The sequence below is a fragment of the Hippopotamus amphibius genome, chromosome 9, assembly GCF_030028045.1.
Source record: "Hippopotamus amphibius kiboko isolate mHipAmp2 chromosome 9, mHipAmp2.hap2, whole genome shotgun sequence".
In the NCBI taxonomy this organism is placed as follows: Eukaryota; Metazoa; Chordata; class Mammalia; order Artiodactyla; family Hippopotamidae; genus Hippopotamus; species Hippopotamus amphibius.
The window spans coordinates 47,449,366-47,477,285 of NC_080194.1; the positions used below are offsets into that span (position 1 = coordinate 47,449,366).

The 27,920-nt window shown below is 36.0% G+C and overlaps 1 protein-coding gene across 2 annotated transcripts; it reads left to right on the top strand.

The window, feature by feature from the left end:
- The first annotated feature begins 9,924 nt into the window (after positions 1 to 9,924).
- On the top strand, positions 9,925 to 27,314 carry LOC130861577 (caspase-13). 2 transcript variants are annotated; one of them, XM_057750598.1, is made up of 9 exons: positions 9,925 to 9,989; positions 13,675 to 13,929; positions 18,432 to 18,541; positions 19,332 to 19,505; positions 20,733 to 20,967; positions 21,810 to 21,953; positions 23,092 to 23,201; positions 24,633 to 24,736; positions 26,461 to 27,314. In XM_057750598.1, exons 1-8 carry the CDS (start codon positions 9,983 to 9,985, stop codon positions 24,729 to 24,731), a joined length of 1,134 nt encoding a protein of 377 aa, XP_057606581.1. In that variant the 5' UTR covers positions 9,925 to 9,982; the 3' UTR covers positions 24,732 to 24,736; positions 26,461 to 27,314. The 2 variants fall into 2 exon arrangements, with proteins under 2 accessions (XP_057606581.1, XP_057606582.1); XM_057750599.1 differs by having other exon boundaries at positions 9,936 to 9,989; positions 13,678 to 13,929; positions 26,461 to 27,059.
- Positions 27,315 to 27,920: the final 606 nt, after the last annotated feature.

The following is a 27,920-nucleotide window of genomic DNA, read 5'->3' on the forward strand; positions in this document are numbered from 1 at the left end:
ATTTACATTCCCACCAGCAATGCAAGAGCGTTCCTTTTTCTCCACACCCTCTCCAGCATTTACTGTTTGTAGATTTTCTGATGATGCCCATTCTAACCGCTGTAAGGTGATACCTCACTGCAGTTTTGATTTGCATTTCTCTAATAATTGGTGATGTTGAGCAGCTTTTCATGTGCCTCTTGGCCATCCGTATGTCTTCTTTGGAGAAATGCCTATTTAGGTCTTCTGCCCATTTTTTTGATTGGGTTGTTTTTTTTTTTTCATATTGAGCTGGATGAACTGTTTATATATTTTGGATATTAATCCTTTGTCTGTTATTCGTTTGCAAATATTTTCTCCCATTCTGAGGGTTGTCTTTGCATCTTGCTTATAGTTTCCTTTGCTGTGCAGAAGCTTTGAAGTTTCATTAGGTCCCACTTATTTATTTTTGTTTTTATTTCCATTATTCTAGGGGGTGGATTAAAAAAGATCTTGCTGTGATTTATGTCGAAGAGTGTTCTTCCTATGTTTTCCTCTAGGAGTTTTATAGTGTCTGGCCTTACATTTAGGTCTTTAATTCATTTTGAGTTTATTTCTGTGTGTGGTGTTAGGAAGTGTTCTAATTTCATTCTTTTACATGTAGCTGTCCAGTTTTCCCAGCACCACTTATTGAAGAGGCTGCCTTTTCTCCATTATATATCCTTGCCTCTTTTGTCATAGATTAGTTGACCGTAGTTTATCTCTGGGCTTTCTATCCTGTTCCATTGATCTATATTTCTGTTTTTGTGCCAGTACCATACTGTCTTGATCACTGTAGCTTTGTAGTATATCCTGAAGTCAGGAAGCCTGATTCCACCAACTCCATCTTTCCTTCTCAAGATTGCTTTGGCTATTTGGGGTCTTTCGCATTTCCATAGAAATCGTAAAATTTCTTGTTCTAGTTCTGTGAAAAATGCCATTGGTAATTTGATCAGGATTGCATTGAATCTGTAAATTGCTTTTGGTAGTATAGTCATTTTCATAATGTTGATTCTTCCAATCCAAGAACATGGTATGTCCCTCCATCTGTTTGTGTTGTCTTTGATTTCTTTCATGAATGTCTTATAGTTTTCTGAGTACAGGTCTTTTACCTCCTTGGTTAGGTTTATTCCTAGGTATTTTATTCTTTTTGTTGCAATGGTGAATGGGATTGCTTCCTTAATTTCTCTTTCTGATCTTTCATTGTTGGTGTATAGAAATGCAAGAGATTTCTGTGTGTTAATTTTGTATCCTGCAACTTTACTAAATTCATTGATTAGGTCGAGTAGTTTTCTGGTGGCATCTTTAGGATTTTCTAGGTATAGTATCATGTCATCTGCAAACAGTGACAGTTTTACTTCTTCTTTTCCAATTTGGATTCCTTTTATTTCTTTTTCTTCTCTGATTGCTTTGGCAAGGACTTCCAAAACTATGCTGAATAGTAGTGGTGAGAGTGGACATCCTTGTATTGTTCCTGATCTTAGCGGGAATGCTTGCAGTTTTTCACCATTGAGAATGATGTCTGCTGTGGGTTTGTCACATATGGCCTTTATTATGTTGAGGTAGGTTCCCTCTATGCCCACCTTCTGGAGAGTTTTTATCATAAATTGGTGTTGAATTTTGTCAAATGCTTTTTCTGCATCTATTGAGGTGATCATGTGGTTTTTATCCTTCAGTTTGTTAATATGGTGTATCACATTGATTGATTTGCTATTAGTGAAGAATCCTTGCATTCCAGGGATAAACCCCATTTGATCATGGTGTATGATCCTTTTAGTGTGTTGTTGGATTCTGTTGGCTAGGATTTTGTTGAGGATTTTTGCATCTAAATTCATCAGTGATATTGGTCTGTAGTTTTCTTTTTTTGTAGTATCTTTGTCTGGTTTTGGTATCAGGGTGATGGTGGCTTCATAAAATGAGTTTGGGATTGTTCCTTCCTCTGAAATTTTTTGGAAGAGTTTGAGAAGGATGGGTGTTAGCTCTTCTCTAAATATTTGATAGAATTCACCTGTGAATCCATCTGGTCCTGGACTTTTGTTTGTTGGGAGATTTTTAATCACAGTTTCAATTTCATTACTTGTGATTGGTCTGTTCATATTTTCTATGTCTTCCTGATTCAGTCTTGGAATATTATACTTTTCTAAGAATCTGTCCATTTCATCCAGGTTGTTCATTTTATTGGCATATAGTTGTTTGTAGTAATCTCTTATGGTGCTTTTTATTTCTGTGGTTTCCTTTGTAACTTCTGTTTCATTTCTAATTTTATTGATTTGAGTCCTCTCCCTCTTTTTCTTGATGAGTCTTGCTAGAGGTTTATCAATTTTATTTATCTTCTCAAAGAACCAGCTTTTAGTTTTATTGATTTTTGCTATTGTTTTCTTTGTCTCTATTTCATTTATTTCTGCTCTGATCTTTATGATTTCTCTCCATCTACTCACTTTGGGTTTTGTTTTCTCTTCTTTCTCTAGTTTCTTTAGCTGTAAGGTTAGATTGTTTATTTGGGATTTTTCTTGTTTCTTGAGATAGGATTTTATCGCTATAAACTTCCCTCTTAGAACTGCCTTTGCAGCATCCCATAGGTTTTGGATCATTGTGTTTTCATTGTCATTTGTCTCTAGGTATTTTTTGATTTCCCCTTTGATTTCTTCAGTGATCTGTTGGTTATTTAGTAGCATATTGTTTAGCCTCCACGTGTTTGTGTTTTTTACAGTTTTTTTTTTTCCTGTAATTGATGTCTAATCTCATAGCGTTGTGGTCAGAAAAGATGCTTGATATAATTTCAATTTTCTTGAATTTACCAAGGCTTGATTTATGACCCAAAATGTGATTTATCCTGGAGAATGTTCCACGTGCACTTGAGAAGAATGTGTAATCTGCTGTTTTTGGATGTAATGTCCTATAGATATTTATTAAATCCAGTTGGTTTATTGTGTCATTTAAAGCTTGAGTTTCCTTATTAATTCTCTGTCTGCATGGTCTGTCCATTGGTGTAAGTGGGGTGTTAAAGTCCCCCACTATGATTGTGTTCCTGTCGATTTCCTCTTTCATAGTTGTTAGCATTTGCCTTATGTATTGAGGTCCTCCTATATTGGGTACATATATATTTATAATTGTTATCTCTTCTTGGATTGATCCCTCAATTTTTATGTAGTGTCCTTTATTGTCTCTTGTAACATTTTTTATTTTAAAGTCTATTTTATCTGATATGAGTATCACTACTCCAGCTTTCTTTTGATTTCCATTTGCATGGAATATCTTTTTCCATCCCCTCACTTTCAGTCTGTCTGTGTCCCAAGGTCTGAAGTGGGTCTCTTGTAGACAGCATATGTATGTATCTTGTTTTTGTATCCATTCAGCCAGTCTGTATCTTTTGGTTGGTGCATTTAGTCCATTTACATTCAAGGTGATTATCAATATGTATGTTCCTATTACCATTTTCTTAATTGTTTTGTTTTTGTTTCTATAGGTCCTTTTCTTCTCTTATGTTTCCTGCTTAGAGAAGTTCCTTTAGCATTTGTTGTAGGGCTGGTTTGGTGGTGCCAAATTCTCTTAGCTGTTGCTTGTCTGTAAAGTTTTTGATTTCTCCATTGAATCTGAATGAGATCCTTGCTGGATAGAGTATTCTTGGTTGTAGGTTCTTCCCTGTCATCACTTGAAATATATCATGCCACTCCCTTCTGGCTTGCAGAGTTTCTGCTGAGAAATCAACTGTTACCCTTATGGGAGTTCCCTTGTATGTTATTTGCTGTTTTTCCCTTGCTGCTTTTAATAACATTTCTCTGTCTTTCATTTTTGTCAATTTGACTACTATATGTCTTGGTGTGTTTCTCCTTGGGTTTATCCTGCCTGGGACTCTGCGATTCCTGGACTTGGGTAGCTATTTCCTTTCCCATGTCAGAGAAGTTTTCATCTATAATCTCTTCTAGTATTTTCTCAGGTCCTTTCTCTCTCTCTTCTCCTTCTGGGACCCCTATAATGCAAATGTTGGTGTGTTTAACATTGTCCCAGAGGTCTCTTAGGCTGTCTTCAGTTCTTTCATTGTTTTTTCTTTATTCTTTTCTGCATCAGTGATTATCATCATTCTGTCTTGCAGGTCACTTATTCATCCTTCTGCCTCAGTTAATCTGCTATTGGTTCCTTCTAGTCTATTTTTCATTTCAGTTATTGTGTTGCATATCTCTGTTTGTTTGTTCTTTAATTCTTCCAGGTTTTTGGTAAACTTTTTTTGCAACTTTTCGATCTTTGCATCCAATCTTTTTTCAAAGTCCTGGATCATCTTCACCATCATTATTCTGAATTCTTTTTCCAGAAGTGTGCCTATCTCCTCTTCATTTAGTTTTTTTTCTGGTGTTTTATCTTCTCCCTTCATCTGGTACAAAGTCTTTTTGGTTTTTCATTTTCTCTGTCTTTCTGTGGCTGTGATTTTTAGTTCCACAAGATGAAATACTGCTGATCCTGCTTGATACTGCTGTCTGCGCTCTTGTGGAGGAAGCTGTCTAGGAGGCTCATGGGTGCTTCCTGATGGGAGGGACTGATGGTGGGTTGGGCTGGGTGGGCGGAGCTCAGTAAAACTTTAATTCAATTTGGTGGGTGGAGCTCAGTGACACTTTAATCTGCTTGTCTGCCAGTGGGTGGGGCTGTGTTCCCACCCTGCTGGTCGTTTGGCCTGAGGCGATCCAACACAAGAGCTTACATGCTCTTTGCTGGAGCTAATGGTGGACTCTGGAAGGGCTCATGCCAATGAGCACTTCTCAGAACCCCTGCTGCCATTGCCCCTGTCTCCTCAGTGAGCCACAGCTTCCCCCCACCTCTGCAGGCAACCCTCCAACACCAGCAGGTAGGTCTGGTTCAGTATCCTATGGGATCACTGCTCCTTCCCTCTGGGTCCTGGTGAGCACACTTTTTTGTGTGCCCTCCAAGAGTGGAGTGTCTGTTTCCCCCAGTTCTGTGGAGGTCCTGCAATCAAATCCCGCTGGCTTTCAAAGTCTGATTCTCTGGGGATTCCTCCTCCCATTGCTAGACCACCAGGTTAGGAAGCCTGATGTGGGGCTCAGAACCCTCAGGACTTCTGTGGTATAGCTGTTCTCCAGTTTGCGAGTCACCCACCCAGCATTTATGGGATTTGATTTTAACATGATTGCACCCCTCCTACCATCTCATTGCAGCTTCTCCTTTGTCTCTGGATATGGGGTGTTTTGTTTTTTTGTTTTTTTTTTTTTTGGTGAGTTCCAGTGTCTTTCTGTCAATGGTTGTTCAGCAGTTAGTTGTATTTCCAGTGCTCTTGCAAAAGGGAGTGAGCACACGTCCTCCTACTCCGCCAACTTGATTCTTCTCCGATTCCTTTTATTTCTTTTTCTTCTCTGAATGCTGTGGCTAGGACTTCCAAAACTATATTGAATAATAGTGGTGAGAGTGGATATCCTTTTCTTGTTCCTGATCTTAGAGGAAATGCTTTTAGTGTTTCACCATTGAGAATGATGTTTGCTGTGGGTTTGTCATATAAAGCCTGTATAATGTTGAGGTAGTTTCCCTCAGTGCCCACTTTCTGGAGAGTTTTCATAATGGGTATTGAATTTTGTCAAAAGCTTTTTCTGCATCTAAGGTGATCATATGGTTTTTATTCCTTAATTTGTCAATATGGTGTATCACATTGATTGATTTGAGACAGAAGTATAAATAAGCTGGACAACAGAATGGTGGAAATAACTGCCAAGGTGCACAATAAAGAAAAAGGAATGAAAAGAAATGAGAACAGTCTCATAGACCTCTGTGTACAACATTAAACACACTAACATTCAAGTTATAGGGCTCCCGGAAGAAGAGAAATAGAAACAGTCTGAGAAAATATTTGAAGAGATTATAGTTGAAAACTTCCCTAATATGGGAAGGGAAATAGCCACTCAAATCAGGGAACAGCAGAGATTCCTATGCAGGATAAACCCAAGGGGAAACATGACAAGACGTATTAATCAAACTATCAAAAATTAAATTCAAGGAAAAAATATTAAAAGCATTAAGGGAAAAACATAAAATAACATACGTGGGAATCCCCATAACGTTATTAGCTGATTTTTCAGCAGAAACTCTGCAGGCCAGAAGGGAGTGGCAAGATATATTTAAAGTAATGAAAGGGAAAAACCTACAACCAAGATTACTCTTCCCAGCAAGGATCTCATTCAGATTGGACAGAGAAATCAAAAGCTTTACAGACAAGCAAAAGCTAAGACAATTCAGCATCCCCAAACCAGCTTTACAATAAATGCTAAAGAAACTTCTCTTGGTGGGAAACACAAAGAAGAAGAAGAAAATGACCTACAAAAACAAACCCAAAACAATAAAGAAAATGGTAATAGGAACATACATATTGATAGTTCCCTTAAATGTGAATGAATTAAATGCTCCAACCAAAAGACATAGACTGAGCTGAATGGAAACAAAAACAAGATCCGTATATTTGCTGTCTACAAGAAAACCACTTCAGACCCACAGACACTTACAGACTGAAAGTGAGGGGGTGGAAAAAGATATTCCATGAAAATGGAAATCACAAGAAAACTGGAGTAGCAATACTCATATCAGATAAACTAGACTTTAAAATAAAGACCACTACAAGAGACAAGGAAGGACACTATATAATGATTAAAGGATCAATCCAAGAAGAAGACATAACAATTATAAATATGTATGCACCCAACATAGGAGCACCTCAATACATAAGGCAAATATTAACAACCATAAAATGGAAAATTGACAGTAACACAATAATAGTGGGGGACTTTAACATCCCACTTACACCAATGTGCAGACAGAAAATAGATAAGAAAACAGAAGTTTTAAATGACACAACAGACCAGATAGACAATTGATATTTATAGGACATTCCATTCAAAAGCAGCAGAATACATTCTTCTCAAGTGCACACAAAACATTCTCCAGGATAGATCACATCTTTGGTCACAAATCAAGCCTTGGTTAATTCAACAAAATTGAAATTGTATCAAGCATCTTTTCCAACTGCAAGGCTATGAGATTAGAAATAGAGCCGGCTTCCTTGATGGTGCAGTGGTTAAGAATCCACTGCTAATGCAGGGAACATGGATTCGATCCCCGGTCTGAGAAGATCCCACATGCAGCGGAGCAACTAAGCCCATGTGCCACAACTACTGAGCCTGCATGCCACAACTACTAAAGCCCATGCACCTAGAGTCTATGCGTCACAACAAGAGAAGCCACCACACTGAGAAGCCCAAGAACTGCAATGAAGGGTAGCCCCCACTCACTGCAAATAGAGAAAGCCCATGTGCAGCAATGAAGAGTGAATGCAGCCAATATATAAATAAACAATTAAATAAATTTCTTAAAAAAAAGAAATCAATTACAGGAAAAAAAACTAAAGAGCACAAACACATGGAAGCTGAACAATATGCTACTAAATAACAAACAGACAACTGGATAAATCAAAGGAAATTAAAAAAATAATACATAGAAACAAATGACAATGAATACACGATGACCCCAAACCTATTGATGCAGAAAAAGCAGTCCTGTGAGGGCAATTTGTAACAATTTAATCCTCCATCAAGAAACAAGAACAATCTCAAACAAGCTAACTTTACACCTAAAGAAACTAGAGAAAGAAGAACAAACAAAACCCAAAGTTAGCAGAAGGAAAGTAATGATAAAAATCAGAGTAGAAATAAATGAAAGAGGAACAAAGAAAACAATAGGAAAAATCAGTGAAACTAAAAGCTGATTCTTTGAGAAGGTAAATAAAATAGATAAACCTTTAGCCAGACTCATCAAGGAAAAAGTGAGACGATTCAAATCAATAAAATTAAAAATGAAAAGGGAGAAATTACAACTGACACTGCAGAAATACAAAGGATCATAAGAGACTACTATAAGCAACTATATGCCAATAAAATGAACAACCTGGAAGAAATGGACAAATTCTTAGAAAGGTACAACTTTTCAAGGTTGAACCAGGAAAAAATAGAAAATATAAACAGAATAAACACAAGTAATGAAATTGAAACTACAATTAAAACTCTTCCAACAAACAAAAGTCTAGGACCAGATGGCTTCACAGGCAAATTGTATCAAACATTAAGAGAAGAGCTAATACCCATCCTTCTCAAACTCTTCCAAAAAAATTGCAGAGGAAGGGACACTTCCAATCTCATTCTATGAGGCCACTATCACACTAATACCAAAACCAGACAAAAATATCACACACAGAAAAAGAAAATTATAGACCAATATCACTGATGAACATAGATGCAAAAATCTCCAATAAAATACTAGCAAACAGAACAAAACAACACATTAAAAGGATCATACACCATGATCAAGTGGGATTTATCCCAGGGATGAAAGGATTCTTCAATATACAAAGTAATTTTGATTCAACTCTAGGTTCCTAGTAGTTTACAGTCTCGTTGAGAGGACAGGACTGTCAAAAAACTTGAAATAATCAAGATACAGTACGTGACACCCTATGAATAAATGCTTGGGTGACTTGTATGAGAAACAATGTCCCTGTGTGGTGCACAGATAATGAGTTTGGGGTGAAATTTTCACCTAGCAAGGTTAGACTTAGGGAGGACTGGAAAAACTACTATTTTACTTGCAAATACGAGCCTTTTCTAATCTTAACCCATTAAAAGTGAAGGTGAATTTCTTACCTATTTTCTTTTTTTGTTTTTGGAGGGAGAGACTTGTCAAAAATTCATCTATGGGTTTTTTTCTTTGTTTTTAATTATTTATTTGAGTATATATATGTATATTTTGGAGTATGGTTCATTGATTTATAATGTTGTTTTAGTTTCAGGTGTACAGCAAAATGAATCAGTTATACATATACACGTATCCACTATCCTTTAGATTCTTTTCCCATACAGGTTATTACAGAATATTGACTAGAGTTCCATGTGCTATACAGTAGGTCATTATTAGTTATCTATTTTATATATAGTAGTGTGTATATGTTAATCTCAATCTCCTAATTTATCCCCCCATTCACCTTTGGTAACCATAAGTTTGTTTTCTACATCTGTGATTTTATTTCTGTTTTGTAAATAAGTTAAGTACCATTTTTTAAAATTCCACATATAAGCTATATCATATGATATTTGTCTTTCTTCTCTGACTTACTTCACTTAGTATGATGTGCAACAACATGGATGGACCTAGACTTTTTGACCTTTTGAAGACCTTCAAAGTTTAGCATGTCACAGTCTTTACTTTTTTTTTTCCTTTCACTAACTGTTCTTCTGGGTATATCTCTTTTGTACTATCACATGCTCATTCTACTACGGTCTGAGACTGCTTCTATGGTCAGTCTTTGTTCAGAATATAACAAAAAGGGGAGGTGAACAGTCACTCTCAGCAAAAATTAAATGTTAAGGAAAGCTTAGGCAGTTAAAGAAAAGCATGAAAGGAATGGAGACAAGGGTTCAGAACTTATTTCCCATAAAAGTTTAAGATGATAGGGAGAGAGAGGATAATCCCTCCACGATCAGCACAGTTAAAACAAGAAACAAAAGTTATTTAGATAATCCTTACCTGGAAATAAAAGGGGACCTATTAGTTTTAACTCGTTCATGATTTGCACTTTTAGCTGAGCAGAGGAGAAATACTGAGATATCAGAAGCAGAAGGACAGAGAGAATGAGGTGTGGAGCAATGAGCAAAGAAAAAGAAAAGGAGAGAAAAACACAATCAGAGGTGCCAACATAGGTTGTAAAATGTTTTGTCAATTCACTTTTTTTCTTTCAAAAGGAAGAAATAATTCTTCCCAAAAGATTGGGAAATCCATTTGCTGACAACAGGGGACTTCCCCACAGTGAACCCAGAAGTTTTGAGCAGCAGTTTCCCAATCTATGATTAGGAGTCCCCGCCCCCTGCACTAAGGAAACGCCCAGTTAACTTTCATTTCAAGCCTGTGCTCTTCTCAAGGCAGCAGGAAGGGACTAAGATTGTTACCTATGGCTGGTGAGTAGGGGTCCTTTTCTAGCGAGGGGTCAAGAACTTGGGTCTTAGAAATCACTTTATTAATTGCTCTGTGACAAGCAGAAGTATACAAAAGGGAAGTGAGCCAATCCTGTGAAAGCTAAATGTGCCTTATTAGCTCTGTGTAACTTGAATCCCTCAGAGACGCTGAAGGAGGGTAAGGTCTCTAGATATCTCAGAACCAGGAAGAAGTTATTTCCTTTTTTGCAGCTCCGGATAGTCAAAGTGAAGGGTGAAAAAAGACAAATAGTGTAAGTTATTTATGTGTGAGGAAACTTTGAAAATTCCTAAATGCACTCTGAAATCTTCTTGGCTTCCTATTGATTCCATAAAATTGTTCCCTTAATCAGATAACTGAGTCTTTGAATTCCCACCCCCCTTACCATCTCCTATATTGAATTACACGCTTGATAAATTTATAAAGTAACTCCATTTTTTTTCCCTCTTTCTAGTCCTGGTGCTAAACATTCTAGCACAGTATATCTTGGATTGTCATCACAGTTTTTAACTGGTCTCCCTCTCTCCAGGATTTAACCCTCCAATCCATCCTGCACACTGCTTTCAGGTCACATATCTTACACACAGAAACTGGAAAGCATTAAAGATGGAGTCATTAGCTATTTATGCAGCTAGTATTCAAGCATGTCATATCACTTCTTTGGTTTCATTTTCTTCATTTGAAAAGGAAGAGGTTCAACTAGATCAGTGGTTTCTAAACCTTACAACAAATTGAAATAATCTGTAGACATTAATAAATTTAGATTATTTCCCCCTCCCTAACCCCAAATTATTCAACCATGAATAAACTGTAAGCATTTAGAATCTTTTAAAGATCTACAAATGATTCTTATGTGGCTGGCCTAGGCTTGTCTGCAGAATAGCATTGTTAGGAAAGATGATCAAATCATTATCTTTCAGTTCTTACATTCAGGTATCTACTAATGCAATTTTCTTACTCAAGAACGTGCAATGACTCCGTATTGCCTTTAAGAAAATGTCTGAACTTGTCAGATGGGTTTTCCTACCTTTCAAAACATATTTATTCAGTTTTCCATTAATCTCTCTAAAGCATGATTTCAGCTTCTTTAAAAAATGTCTACTTGCATTCATCCCACTCATATTTCCTTGCTATTGTGTTCATTTATTTCATTTTACCTATAGTATAACTCTTCTCAGGGTTTCTGTCTCATCTCACACATTTAATTTAAGCTCCTAAAATGTAAGAACTGGCTGTTTTCTTCTCTTCTTCATAATGCCAATATAGCATTTGGCTGGGGAATAGTATGTTAAACTCACACTCACAGCTTCCTCTTTAGCTAAGCAGTATGACTGACGTTACTGGCTATTGAATTGGAATCAGGATGTCATTTGATAACAGATATAAGAAACTGAAAAGCAGCAGAGGAAAATAAGTAAAGTGATTCAATAAATATAAACTAATGAGTTTGGTTTGTTAACTAATTAACAACTATAAGGAAAAAAATGGAGCTTAGGGAGAAACAAGTTTCTCTGGGAGCATATTGCTCTGACACTCGGTCTAGTCTTAAGCATCAGGGAGAATTTCCTAAAGAAAATGGCATGTCATCTGAGACCTGAAGATAAATGGTGAGCAGTTGAGGGATAGAAAGGAATGTTGGGTGTGAGAAACTGTACACATAAAGATCCCAAAGTAAAGGCTTTCTAGAACCTGAAAGAAGGGCAAAGTGTTTAAAATGTAATAAGCAAGGTGGGCATAGTAGCAGAGGATGAGGCTAAATAAGAAGACCTAGATTAGATTAAGCTGAGACATTTCACAGTTAAATCTAGATTTTTAGAACACTGACTCTGCTTCATTGTGAAGAATAGATTAGATGGGGACAAGAGTAGATTTATCAGATTCTTAGAGTAATTAAAAAAGAAAGGACATTGGCCTGATCTGGAGTATCAAGTTAGAAAGTACCAGTTAGAAATGGAGAAATAGTCAGATTCTGCAAATATTTAGCAGATAAAAGCCAATACAATTTGAAGTGAGATGGAAAATAAGATATAAAGAAGGCAGAAAAGGTTCAATATCACCAGCTTTTACTGATTTGGTGCACTTGATTGTAAGATATCATTAACTGGTACATATGGGGAATGAAGCAGGTGATGAAAAATGAGCAGTTCAGCTTTTAAAAGTTGAGTTTAATGAGTTTGTGGGATACTGAGAAGGGATGAATATATGAGCCTGAATTTTGGGATCCACCTTTGGGCTGAATCTGTGAATTCAGGGATAATTTATTTATTATTTGAAGCTAGTAATTGAAGCCATGAGAATGTGTAGATGATAAGAGGATGTAAAACCAAAACTCCTTGATTTAATTGTTTACCACATTTCTCCCAGTACCACTTATTCAGTGAACACTCAACCTTGTTGAGGACAGAAATAAATAAAATAGAAACCCAGAAATCAGTCAAGAGTAAATATTTCATACATTAACTGGTACATTGTTTGTCATTCTTCAAACTCTCTGTTCTGACATGTGTATACTCTAGTCTAAGACCAGTGTATCTGCCATCTTTTCTAAGAAGTCTTTTATAACCTCACCTACAGAAATTTACCCAGTCTTTTCTGAGTAACTGAATCACTTTTTATTCTCTTAAGTAACTCTTTACCAAGTACCATCTAAAGTATTGATGATTTAAGAGTAGGGACTCTGGATTCTGAACCCCTGAGTTTGAATCCTTTCCTGCCCTCTTACTAAACATGATGTACTCTTCACACAATTTGAGTCAAATATTTAACTAACTTCTCTGGGTCTATTTCCTTTCCTATATAATAGAAATATTAATATATCTGCTACAAGGAGTTTTTCTTAACTTTAACTGAGAAGATTCATATGAAGCACTTGAGACAATGAGGACTCAGTGAATATCAACTATTATTACTGAAGCTATGTTATGGTTAATGTTATAGAATGTGGTGTAAGAAAAGAATTTGAATCCTAATTTGTGTGCTCTGGGCATTTTATTTAAATGATCTGTAAAATAGGGAAAATATTAACCATCTCATTGGATTATTGTAAGGGTCCATCATATTAATATTTATAAAGTATTTAGTACAGAGACTTGTAAATAATAATAATATTCTATATTGATTTATGTTTATTTCTTCTAAAATCATAAATGTGTAAGAGATGTTAGCAGTTATTAAAGGAACTGATATTGGGTAACTTTTTATTCATGTTCTATAATGTCCATGTTTCTTTCTCATAATAGTTGCCCAATAAATATTTATTGAAGGAATACTTCAAGATAACATGAATTATGAGGCTGGTGCTTCTGGACCAAAGTTCTTGTTCAATGTCTTGGTGTATTTTATTTTTTAGAATATGTCATTTTGTGTCAAGACTATCTATATCTAGATGGAATTTATAACTGTCTTTGTAGATTTAATTAAATGTTGATGAGATATCATGTCTTCCCATGTACTATCTGTTCAAATAATACCTGCGATATTACAAAAAAAATACTTATTAATTTGACTTCTATATTCCCCCACAACAATTCAAATTATCCCAGACAGTAATATATTAACCTGGTGTCATATTGATCTACCATACTGAAAGATTAATAATCAGATTATTTTCAATTCTGAATTTTTTATTGAGACAAGATCAAGTTAAAGGAAGCTTTGTATTTCTTACAGAAGACAAAGCCAACAGAAACCCACTTAAGATTTTAGAATCTATGGGCAAAGAACTCCTTACTGGCATTTTAGATGACTTGGTGGAAAAAAATGTCCTGAAATTGGAGGAAGAAGAGAAGAAAAAAATTAATGATGCCAAGCTTGGAGACAAGGCCCGGATCTTATTGGACTCTTTGCAACAGAAACGCCACGAAGCAGGTCAAGCCTTTGCTCAAACCTTCTTAAACATAGACAAAAATTCCACCAGTGTAAAAGGTAAGACTGGAATTCTTTACAAGGGATATCTTAAATTTTTGAGATCTACTTGGCTCCAAGGCTGCTCCACTGTCCTCTATAGTCCCCCTATCCTCCTATTACTAAAGTATAATTTTCACTAAACCTATCATTGTCTTTTTAGAGGCCACCTTGTTGTTTGTTGCAGGGCATCCAATTTCCAATTAGCTGAGAAGTTGCGTCCTTGTGTTTAGGTTGATTATAGAGATAGCTAATTGCAGAGACCTTTTAGTAAGGGATACCTGAATCTTGACTCAGGTTTCTATCACTATGTGACTTCATTCAAGTTTCTTAACCTCCCTAAGCATCAGTATGAGCATCTGTGAAATGGGTATCTTCATCACAGGATTTTTAAGACTAGGAACATAATGGCAGGCACAGGCTGACAATTCTTAATATTTTAGTTGCCACCTGGAACTATCCTCTGAGCTCCAGATGTATTTAACTCTAGCTGCATATTCAACATTTCCACTTGAATGTTCCAGTGGCTTCACAAAGCTAAGATATATAAAACGAAACAGCTCTTAGCACTTCCAGGGACATAGCAGGCACATGATAAATATAGGATGAATAGACAAATGAAAAACATGCAAGTAATAAAAAGTAATAAATATTAATTATTAGTATTATGCTTTAGCTTATAATACTTAGACATTTACAGTGCTTACTCATTTCTGTGAGTTACAAAATATGATCAGCAGAATAACTATTCGATATAAAGTGTCCATTATATTAACATCTTTCAAAACATCACTTTAATTATAAATATTATGATGTTGGGTCAAAAATTGTCTGCATTCTGGCTGTAGAATTTATTTTAATTAACTTTTAGAAAAGACAAATACATCATTTTTTAACACAATCTCCTTGCTTTTTACTTTGTTCAGCTGTCAACAAGCTTTTGTATTCCCTCATTAAAAAATGTTTTAGGCTTAGCTGTGAGCCACAAATGCACCACTGTTTTCACTTCATCAGAAGTCAATCTTCATTCTCAAAGGGCTGATTTCAGGGGACTAAACAAGTGAAAAAGTCATATGGAACAAGATCAGGACTATAGGGACGATGCTTTAACACCTCAAAATGAAGTTTTTGCAGTGTCGACAGGACAGAAGTGTGTGCACGTGCGTTGTCATGCAAGATCCCAATGCCGTTGGATAGCAGTCCTCCACATTTAATCTGAAGTTTAGGCTTCAGCTCTTCAATAAGCATCTCTATGCATTCACACACACTTCTTCGTGACAAAACATTTTCTGCATACTGTACACAAAGTCTCCAATAAATAACAGCACCAGGTACACCCTTAGACCACAAAAAACAAATCACTACATGCTGCTCTTCTTTGTGCAAATCACAAGTGGGGCATCCATTTTTGCTCGTACTGCAGTTACAAATGAACTGATATAACACGTTCACACCTGCACAGCAGTGACTGGGAGAGAGTAGCCTTGAATGGAAAGTGCTGATAAGACAGTATGGCCAACAAAAGTTTTAACATAACTAGAGTGTGGATAATTTTTGACTCACCCTCGTACTAGAGTCTAAATATCCTCAGGTCCAAGTTCACCAGTGATAGACTCAATTTGGTATAGATTTTAACCTGCAATTCTAACCTTGAATGTTAGAGTTTATCAATAATAATAAGCAATAATAAACTAAATGCAACATAATTTTCGAGACCTCACTATAGCAAATTAGCTTTTTCATTAAGCCCTTCTCTGTGCAGAAGGGACACTCTCCCCAGCAGGAAGCACAAGCTAGTCTGATAGATGTCCATGATTATGACCTAGGCTATGTCATCATTAACAGTTAAGTTGGTCCTTGTGCAGGTTTATTACTTTCTCTTAAACCTGGGATGGGATAAAAACAATTTGGACTTAAAAACAATATCAGAGAACAGACTTGTGGTTGCCAAGGGGGAGAGGTGTGAGGGAAGGATAGATTGGGAGTTTGGGGTTAGCAGATGCAAAATATTACATATAGAATGGATAAACAGCTACTGTATAGCACAGGGGACTATATTCAATATGTAATAAGCCATAATGGAAAAGAATAGAATAAAATAAAATGTTAAATTAAAAAAAAATCAGAGGTAATTCAACAAGTGGGAATCAGAATTGATGTAATAGGAACTTCAAAATGATTGTAGCAACCTCACAAACCAGAATGAACCTTAAACTGAAATAACCTATACCATCAGCAGTCTGTGGCAGGTAGAAGGCAGGTAGGTATAGACCCTTTCATGAAATATCCAGTAGCCCCCTGAGTTCTATCTGTACATGGAACCTCCAGAGGAATCCCAGGACAGCTAGAGTATACTGGCCTGGGAAGCCAGGAAGCTGGGTGAACTGGGCCATTAGAAATTGTAAAAGCCCTGGCCAGGCATTTTGAGCATGGATATAATTCAGAGGGTTCTTAGCATAGTATTGAGGAAATGAAGTGGGGGATTGGAAGAATTCAAGCTATTTGTTTAGTTTACTTAACAGTATATGTACATACTATGTGCCAAGCTCTATTATTTAGTCAGAGAGATAATTACTCAAATTCCTACTTGCCAAGGGAGATGGCCTTGTCTTATCTAGTATCATTTTCTTTAGTTTTGGTTCAGTTTAAGGGGTTTCCCGAGCATTTCATTAGGTAACAGATAAAACTCAGATATTAAAGTTTTTATCTAAACTTCTAATTTTCTTTTTTCTTTTTGCTGTGCTGTCAGGCCTGTGGGAACTCCCTTTGGACAGCAGGCTACACTATATTTATTGTGCTTTAATGAAATGATTCATTTTCATGCTAATTTTACTATTAGATATGACAGTCTAATTCTCAGTTTTATCTGTAAATACTGTATCTATACATAGACACATAATGGTCATTAGGAGATAACATTTGTTAAATTTGAGAGTACACCAAACCTGTAAATGACCTGGAAACAGGAGACTTTCTGTGACAAAACATACCAGCTGACCAGGGACTATCCCAGGACCCTGGTCATCTTCACATTGGCAGAATCTTCTGGAGTAGGAAGGGAGAGTATGTGCCACTACTTCATCTACAAAAATAAATGTTCAGAGAGTTTACTACCCTTAAAGACATACACTTGCTACATCTCCAGAGCTTAGATTTTTAGCATATGCTTTAGAAAGATACTTATAACAAAAATATTATTTAAAAACTAATGAAAACAAAGAAATGAAATGGAAAAAAATTATAAAATTTTAAAACTGAAAAATTTATAGAAGATAATATTGCCTTTCTAATTTAAATAAAATAAAATCAGAGAATGTATTGGTTGGTTCCTGTAAATTAACATAAAGTTTTATTCCTTTTATAGACAAACACCTTGCTATTTTAGGTCTTGATAGACTTCTGCCTTTTGTTAATAAGGAATTTCTTCCTTCCCTTTCCAAGGGAGGGCTCTGGACTTTCCCAGTCTCTTGCACAATCTTAGTCAAATAAGGCCAAGCAGTTTCAGAAAATATTACATTTCTCAATGGATTAGGTCAGGATGAGTCAGAGACAAACTTTTTCAACAGGGAGGAGTTATTTCCTCACACTTTAAAACATGTGTTGAAAACTTAGTGCTGATTGTTCAGCACTTTGGAGGCAAGGACATTCAGAGTAATGTAGAATCTCTGACAAAAGAATTGTCTCTTTGACACTGGACACAGTACTATGGTTAATAGCATAACCGTAACCAGATAGCATTTCTCCTTTAAATAACTGACTTCACAACTTGGTGAGGAATCATTGAAGCCTATCTTCTCCAGAAAGGTTAAGAATTCATGCTGAGGTTGCTGAAAAAATAATACTTGGATGGTACAGGATTTAAGATTCTATTAAGTATTTGGGTCTGTATGTGTTTTTGTTGTGCGAAGTAGGAGTGGACTTGGGTTGTCACATTATCCAATATGATAGGTACTGGGCACATGTGGCTTTTAAGTGTGTAAATTGTGACTAGTAACAGGTTAAAATGATACTATTTTGAATATATTATGTTAAACAAAATATATTATTAAATTAATTGATTCTTTCTATTTTTATTCAGTGTGGACATTAGAAAATTTTAAAATGCATGTGTGACTAGATTATAAATATCTATTATGATAAATATTTACTCAATGTACTCTTGCTCAGGAACAATAGAAAGTCCACACAGATAGGTAATACCCCAGAGTAAAACCATTGGAAACATCAAACTGTTTTGCTGAGTAAGGGAAGGCTAAATTTGACCCTAAATCATCATGGTGTTTTCTTCATCATATCAGAATCTATTATTGCATTTTTGAGTGAATCTGCTTTTACTAAAGGATTTCTCCCTTCCTTCCCAGTCATAGTACATCTATGTCCTCATACGACAGGTTAGATACAACAATATCCCAACATGTTAAAAATCTTTTTCCCAGGATATCCCTTTTCTGTTAGTTTTCTTAGGTGATAACTGGGACACAGAGTCAGATATCACAATTTACATTCTGTGATGTATCCTGCAGCTCCTGAGGAAATTGTGGCTGGACCAGATGAGTCAGAAGAATCTACAGATACCCTCAAGCTTTGCCCTCATGAAGAATTTCTGAAACTCTGTAAAGAAAGGGCTGAAGAGGTGCTGTGCTCTGTACATGAAAGAAAGAAAGAGAGAGAAAAAATGCTTTCACGAATTACATAATTTCTTAAAGCATTAGTTACAGAGTGGCAGGGTGGGGACAGTGGTAATCTTTTTTTGCAGATGTTTTGAGCAGGAGGAAATCACATGGCCTCACAGATTCCACTTCTCTTCCAACCCTATGATAAAATACAAGTCTCTCACTTTTTTCATTTATTTGTTGTCATATATATTTGGGATTTATTAGAGTTTTAGCTATAGTCATAGAATCAAAATATTTATAACATAGTCGTTGTTTGCCTTCTAGTTAAAAAGTATTAACACCTGCAAAGCATTATAAATTGATATGTTAAAAATAGTACCAAAATCATGTTACCCAAGGCAAAGGATCTTTGGTGTATTTATTTTTAGCTGGAGTCAATGGTGAATATCTCTTGATGTTTATGAAATTTGGTCTGAACCTTGAATGTTAAGAAAGATTTGACTAAGTAGAGAAGAAAGAGGAGAAGGAGAGGGTAGGGATTGTTTTAGTCTCCTGAATATTCTTGAGTAACTATCACAAATATGATCTGGATTCTTGTCTGGGCTCTTGAAGAATAATTCACTTCCAATTTGCACTTCTTTCTATTGTCAATTCAATCCATTACTAAGAGAGAGGAAGACAGTGTCTTCTGGTACAAGATAGGAGAGAAGGCAACTCTGAAGGCCCTTAAAAGCAACAGTGATTGGTGTATGAAGGTTTAAGGGGTATTTAGATAAATCAAATTCACTACATATCAATTTCCTGCAGATCTATCCAATAAAGGAGAGAACTGCCCGCACTCGTCTGTCTCTCATCATATGCAATACAGAGTTTGATCATCTCCCTCTCAGAAAGGGGGCTGACCTTGACATCATGGGAATGAAGGGGCTGCTTGAGGGCCTTGGCTACAGTGTGGAAGTGGAAGAGAAACTCACAGCCAAGGTAAGGGCCCTTTATCCACCCCAAACACATATATATTCAACACATACATATTCAACACATATCTTCCTACTAACAAGCGAACTTTATAATATTAAGCAAATACCTTTAACAACCATAGGTCTCTTTTGCATGTATTGTGTTGTGTGTGTATCTAAGTGTGAAAAAGTGTGTCAGAAAATAAAATTATTAGAACAGGTGAAATCTATGTCTCTTTAGAGCTTCAAATATCCTCAGTTCCATAAAACTGGGCAAAAAGTGATTGGTATATGTAGCCACACAATTCTTTAGTTCTGAAGTGGGAATGATTGAGATTCAGCCCTAATATTTCCCAGAAAATTCTGGAGTAATGAATGTTAGCAGGAGTGTGCTCACCATATAAATACTGAATCTTGACTGCCCCAGGGACTACTTTGGCATTGGGGACGGGTCTGTAAATGAGACAGAAGGTTCCTAGCTCACAATGATCTAGATTCACTTGGTGGGGGGTGATCAAACTATAAGTGAAACAGAACATTTCAGAGATTTGATGGATCTGTGTGTCTCTAAGATTGAAAAGAAGTGAAAAGGAAAGGAAAAGGAAAAAGGAAACATAAGAACAAATTGGTGGCTGGGGAGTAATAATGTTTGATGGGATGGCCAAGAAAGACATCTTTGAGAAGATAATATAGGATCTGACATGTGACTATCAGAGACAAGATAGCTCTGGAAAAATGTGAATGAAATATATTCTGAGCGGGCATGACTTCAAGTAAAAAGTCTGAACTGAATATGAAACTGGCACGTGAAAAGTACAGAAAGACCAGTGTGACTAGAGCCTAGAGGAGAGGGAAAAATGTCAGGAGGAGGAAGCATGCTTATGTCAGAAGTTTTATTTTATTCTAAGTATGGTGGGGAGTGCTTTAGAAAGGAAGTGGTATGGTACATTTATTATTCAAGATTTTTATTAAATAATGAGAGAAAAGACAGAGATAAAAGGGAAAGTACATAGTGACAATAAGCAAATGCACAGTGTATTAAGAGGACAGGTTATACAACGTCAGCAGGAGCAAAAAGTTGAACCCACTGCTCCAATATAGAAAGAAAAATAAAGCTATCATCGAGCAATCACTATGTAAAGGCACCGTGACTGGAATGTTATGGATGTTTCTTATACTGATCATGGTAAATAGGAGGTCAGTTTCTTTTAATGCTCGTCCTATTAAAGTAAGACTTTGCGGTCTTCTTCAGGATATGGAATCAGTACTGTGGGGATTTGCTGCCCGAGAAGAGCACAAGTCTTCAGACAGCACATTCTTAGTGTTCATGTCTCATGGCATCCTGGATGGGATCTGTGGGACTATGCATAGCGATGAAAACCCAGATGTGCTACCTTATGACACCATCTTCCGGATATTCAACAACCGCAATTGCCTCAGTCTAAAGGACAAACCCAAGGTCATCATTGTCCAGGCTTGCAGAGGTGGTGAGTTCTGAGATGAAAAATCCAAAAGTCATAAAGGTGTTTCAAGAGGACTGTAAGTTGTTTGGGCGGGAAACAATCTTAAACCCCATCCAGTGCAAATAAACTAAATTGAATTATTAGGAAATTTCATCTAGGGGGCTGGTATCATGAGACTTTATCTTGTTAGCCGAGAAATTTCTGTTCAATTTAATTCAAGGTAAGTGGTGAAGGAGATCACCAGAATCCTTGAATCAAAGTTAAATAAAAATATTCCAACCTTTGAATGAAATAATTTTAATGACAACTCTACTTGTAAATATTTTACAGACATTTTGACATTCTCTGGCTTGAGAAGAATTTCATTTGAAAGTTGGGCTATTATGTAATCACAGTACCTTTTTTTTTCTCATATATTATTGAAAGAGAAATGAGGAGGGAGATGAGGGAAACTGGGATCGCAGTGACATTTTTCTTTCTTTTTTTCTTTTTTTTCTCTGACTCCCAATTGCCTGCTAGTTTTATGGAGCAGTGTTTGAAGATGAAAAGCAGAAACAACTTAGCTATAAAATGATAACTGTGCTCTGAAATTATGCAGATAAGGCTTTAACCCCTTTGTTATTATCAGCAAATGGGTTCCTCCAGTTTTACCATGTCGTCACTGTTAATTGGCACATTGCTCAACAACACAAGAAAGAGACAAAGTGTTGTGTGTTGGGTGGAGATGCACCTGCATGCGTGTATGTGTGTGTGTACATGTGTGTATGAAACTGGTTAGAATAAACATTGTAAAAGAATGAGGTGGGCAATTGTAATAGTCATACTGAGGGAGACACACAGTGTGTACGAAATTGATGTCTCTACAGCAAATCGTGGGGAATTGTGGGTCAGTGACTCTCCAGCTGCCCTGGCAGACAGCTCTTCACAGTCACCGGAGAACCTAGAGGAGGATGCCGTTTACAAGACCCACGTGGAAAAGGACTTCATTGCTTTCTGTTCTTCAACCCCACGTATGTGTCTTTCAGTTGCAGACAGGGATTTGTGGGTCTGAGGCTCCCTCTGGATGACACTAAAAAATCAAGATAAGCTCTGTACAGCAATATTTGATAGAAATTTTGAGTGCTATCAATATATTTTACTTTTTCTTCACTTTTAAAAATTAACTTTATTATATGTTGCACTTTAAAGCCAAAGGTATAGTAAACATTAAAACAACATAATACAAGAAAATCCCTTTACCATCACACTAGTTAAAAACAAATGATTGATTCAGTTTTCTATTAAATCCATTTAATATTTTGAGTACAGTTTTTATGAATCTAGGAACTGACTGCTCTTTCCCCAAAATTATCAACTCCAAGCCATTTTCTCCATATTTCCCATTTGGTGCTATTTAGAGTGGTACCCCAGCAAGAAGATGGATGCCCTTTTAAAGGAAGAAGAAAGTGATACAATGGGGTTTAGTAGGCCTACTAGTAAGGAACAGTATTTAGTCCTTGAACTCTAGATAATCATCTTGAGAAGCCTTATATCTGAATGTTTTTAATTTGCAAATTTTTAAGTACTTTTACCACTTTATGGAGGTATAATTAACATACAAAAATCTGTACATATTTAATGTATATAGTTTAATGAGTTTGGAGATAAGTATATACTTGTGAAACTATTACCACTATCCATACCAAAAGCATATCCCTTCCCTCCAAAAGTTACATTAGATCTATTCATTTATTTTGTTCACTATATTGTGAAAGACATCATGGTATATAATCTGTAAACAATGACCTGTGTGAATATGGAGAAATTCTTTAATCCTTCTGAGCTTCTATTCTTTCCTCTATAAAATGGGATTATTACAATTATCTCTCAAGCCTCCTTTAAAAGCCAAGTGAATAAACATGTCACATAACAGAAAGTCAATTCCCAAAATACAATGCAATCACTATGCAATGACCTGCAGTTTTGATGAGCTGCTTCTTTAGTTCAACTTCTTTATGAAAAATGAGTTATTGGAACATTATAAGTTCTTCCCCTAAACATGTCAAGATAATTCCCAAGCTATGTTTTAAAAGCCAAAAAAAAAAAAGTAAAAAAAGAAAAACATGATGAAGGCCACAGCCCAAGGCTTACCACTCCTCATCGTTATAGATAATGTGTCCTGGCGAGACATCACAACAGGTTCTCTCTTCATTACACAACTCATCATATGCTTCCAAAAATATGCTTGGCGCTGTCATCTAGAGGAAGTATTTAGGAAGGTAAGCTCCTCTTTCTTTTTCTAATCATTTATTTGTTCAGGAAAACTTTACTATTATTTACCTTTCAAGTGATAATAACAGATTTTTGTCAAGCAAATGAAAGTAGAGTGGTACCTGGTTTCTGTAATCCAGGCATTTAAAATCTGATTTACAAACAGCAGAAGATCAAAGTAGAACAAAATATTATAAAGTCAGTTTATATGTTATGGGCTATAAATTCCTAAAATTCAAAGAATGGAAAGTATTTTGGACTAATTTTCACTGCTGCATTAATTAAATATATATATATATTGGGTGGTTTACTTGGTAATGTGTTATATTTTCATGAATTCTTGTGAGAGAGATGGATACTGAATAAGTAGTCCAACAGCAACAACAATAACAAAAAATGTTTGACATAGATTGTGATAGGGTCCAGCCCAGAAGGGAAGCTTGATACTCCTTCCCCAACTCAGGACTTTCTTTATCTCCCCCTTCCTTCCTAAAATGTATTTTCCTCCAATGGCTCTTACTACCACCCACCCAGTATGTATTTTTTTATTATGTGTATTTACTCACTTGAATGCATGCTCATGAAGGCAGGGATTTGTTCAACACTCAACATGCTGGCAGTAGGAATTAATATTAATTGAATAAATAAATGTATGAATGAGTGAATAGATGCCCATCCTTTTTCAGGGAGAAAGGTATTGGTATTAAGAATATAAGAAAGTGTGTTTATTTTTAAATGAAAACCATAGAGATCAGTAGCACTCCTGTGGGAAAAGAAGGCTATAGCTTTAGTGAGTTGGAGAAGACTGCATTATAACATGAGTCAGAGTCTCTGTGAAGAGGAACTTAGAGGTTAAGTCCCATTGCATGAATAAGATTCAGACACTATACTTGCAAGGGAATTCCTCAGAAAAGATTAGAAACAGTGGATCTAGGTAAGTAGTATCTCATTGATCATTGATCAGTCTATGGAAAATGACTTCAGAGGTCAGCTTGGTGGTGGGGATGTGAATGCTGCTCATCATTCAGGCTTTAAGGACAAAATCCTGGGATTTGAACCTTATTGAATTGAGGAGTTAGTCTTGTAGGAGATTGTAGATAGAGGATCTCTGAGGTCCAGCTCTCATGAACAAACACCAAGGGATAACTAATCACCAGATCTGTAGATCAGAATGGAAATGGAAACCTGAAAAAAACACAATTTCAAAAGACTTGGATTAGGCATGAGGCATGTATTTTGAGATAAAGAGCATATTCTTACATTGGGTGTCATTTCTAAGACGTAGGGTAACAAAAACAGGGAGTTAGAATATCCAAGGGCTTGATTCCATCAATCTTAGGAGCATCCTTTATTCCAAGAATTTTTTGGCTCATTGTGCAAAACATTTTCTGAGATTGTACAAGAGGAATGTATCACCTAGAACCTCTTTTTACTTTTAGGTACAACAATCATTTGAAAAACCAAGTGTTAAAGCCCAGATGCCCACCATTGAACGACTCTCCATGACGAGATATTTCTACCTCTTTCCTGGCAATTGAAAATAGTAAGTATCAAAAGTTGTTATTGGAAGGCAAAATTAATAGGAGAGTGAGAGTAGTAGTGAGGTCCAATGGCCAATGACAGCCTGTTGCCTTAGTGGTCAAATTAATAAATTAGTATCCCTTGTTGATGTATGTAGTTTGGTGATTAGTTGCTATTTTTTACTCTATTTATATGCATCTGGATCTCCCCTCCCTCTCCACAATCATCAATCAATAAATCAATCAACCAAGAAAGTAAGCCAAATCGAGACAGTAAGTAATAAACAGTGAAGAACACAGCATAGCAATTATTAGCATAGACATGTGCTCATGCTTCCACTACTACTTATATTCATGTCTCTCTCTGTCTCTCTCTCACACACACAAACACACACTATTAGTTACCCAATATTGCCTGAGATTTAAAAAAAAAAAAAAAAAAAACACAGAAAACAGAGCAGGTGACTGTGGAGAAAGCAGGACTGTGGTCCTGTGAGTGCAGGTGTGAGTTTACTGATATTGAACTACCCTTACCATACAGTATCAAATGTATCCTGGAAACGTTTTGTCAATATAGACTCTGGTTCTCTGTTCTCACAATGTAGATCACAGAATATTCACAGTCAGTTCTCAGATTCTTAATTACTGCTCAGGAACCCCTTCAATCACTCATGTTAACATTTAAACAAAATTTTTTTGATCAAAATATTTCAGAATGGGTATTTTGAGTTTAGACCCAACAATTATTTACTCAGAACAGCTTTATATGACACTATAAGCATATCATTAATCTCCCTCTCAGAAACATAATTAAGGTACTTTATCTCAATACTTGAAATGTTTACCCCCCATCTTCTACCCCTGGTTTCTGACACCCTGGTTACATAAATGCATAGATACTTCAGCAGAATAGCTTTTAGTGCCTAATTTGTCCAATAGAACCATAGTTGGGGATAGAATTATTTATTTGACTAATATTTATCAAGCACTTACTATGTTCCAAATTCTGTGCTAGTTGCTTGGAATATACCAGTGAATAAAATAAATGAAGTCCTTGTTCTCAGAAAGCTCATACTCTAGTGAGTAGAGAGACTCTAAATACATAAGGAAGTAAATATATGTCAGATAGTGTGGTAAGAGCTAAGAAGAAAAATAAAAAGGGCTAAAGAGACACAAAAACATGGATGATGTACTGTTATAAATAGATTACTCAGGAAAGGCTGCTTTGAAGTAATGAAATTATTTGAAATCAGAACAAAGAATGGATAGAGTAGGAGAGTGAACCTTATGGTTCTATGTGGGAAATGCATCCCAACACCAAAAATAGGAAGTGTGAATGCCCTGAGGCAGATAATGTGCTTAAGATGTTTAAAGTACTTCGAGAAGGCAGCTGGCTAGAGAAGAATGAGAGTGGGGAAAATGGCAGAGTAAAATTCAGAAAAATGGTGAGAAGCTTGATCACATAGGCCTTGGTGATCACATCGTAAATGTTTTAAAATCTTTTATCCTGAGTGAGATAGGAAACCCTTCAAGTGCTTTTGAACAGAGAAATGATATAATCTAACTTAGATTTTGCAAAGATCACTCTGAGTACTTTTTGGTGAGTAGACTACAAAGGTCACAGATAGAAGCCAAGGGAAATGGCAAAAGCATACGGAAGAAAATCAAATTAAAATCACAGTAAGGGTTGGATTGAAGGCTCCCATGGATTACTATCTTCACCTTCTATTCTTTTTCTCTTCTTCAGAAAATCACAAGAAGTTCATCCGTTTATCAGCTTCAAGAAGCACCTTTACCAGTACAGCATGCATGTTTAACATTTTGTCTTTCAAGGAAATTGAAAACAAATGAACTAGTTTTTTGGAGGTCCTCTAAGAGAAAATAGAATTTCAATTAAAATGGTAGATGAATGGAAATAAAGTGGAAGAAGCAAACTGGATCTTCTAGTTTCATTGCATACAATGTCTGCACTTTATTGAGTGAGGGGAACTGATCATGACTTGCCCTCAGCAATAGGGTGAAAGGATACGGTGCCCATCTGGAGACAAGAACTACATATTGGTCAGTTCCTCTGTATACTCATCAAACCCTAGGTCTAGAATGGTTCAGTATAAGTTTTCTAATGTATTATTTATACAACATCATAACTTGAGTTCAATTTTTTCTTCAGTGAGTTATTATGATTTTAGTGAACTAACCTATGTAGCTTTCTTCCTATCTATAAGTTAATTTACTTTCTTGTTGATTTTTTTCCATATTTCTGCATATTTCCAAGCTTTGGGAAAATGTTATTATTTACCAAACACTTGGTTATTGTCTAAAATAAATTGGGCTTTTGATTCAAGATTGTGTAACTGAGTGTATTTATATAGAAAGACAAATATTATTAGATAAAGAACAGCGAAGAGAGTGAGGAGTGTCAGCAAAGGAAGAGAGAATGTTAAAATTTCTGGAAAGGTGAATCTTGGTAGAAGAATTGTGGCAACATGGCCATCTGAGCTACTAAGGAGATGTACCACTTCTTTTACATACACACAGAATGCTGAACAAATATTTCAGTACATACTGAAGTGCATTAAAAAATAAAAGGATTCTCTAGATGTCAAATACAACCATAATAGGTAATATTTATTATTGTATGTCAGGATTATTTTAAGGATTTTTATTATTGTAAGGGATTTTGTATATATAAGTAACTACTTTAACCCTCACTACAGCCCTATAAAGTAATCACTATCAATATTCCCATTTTACAGATAATGAAACAAAAGAAAATAGAGCTTAAGTGATGTGCCCAAAGTCACACAGTTAGTAGGTAGCTGCACCCGGATTTGAATGCAATCTGACTTGCTCTGGAATCTGAATTGTTAACCACTGTACCACATTACCTCTCCAAAGCAAGGATAGATTGACATTTTATGGGTTTTTCAGTGTGAGGGTTAACTGAAGTTTGAATTGTAAAGGTTAACTAACACCACAAAAATTCATGATGTTTACGTTTCTGGACTTCACTTGTCCACGTGGAAACATGAGACACATCACAAAGATTCAAAAATATACAGAGAGAGACTCCATTCTCTGACTACTGCATGATAATATTAGAATCCCAATAACATAAAGACAGCCACACAATTCCATATAGCTGGAAATAAAAAAATACACTCACGTAGAGTATACACATACAAACATAAATTATAAAGTGTACAT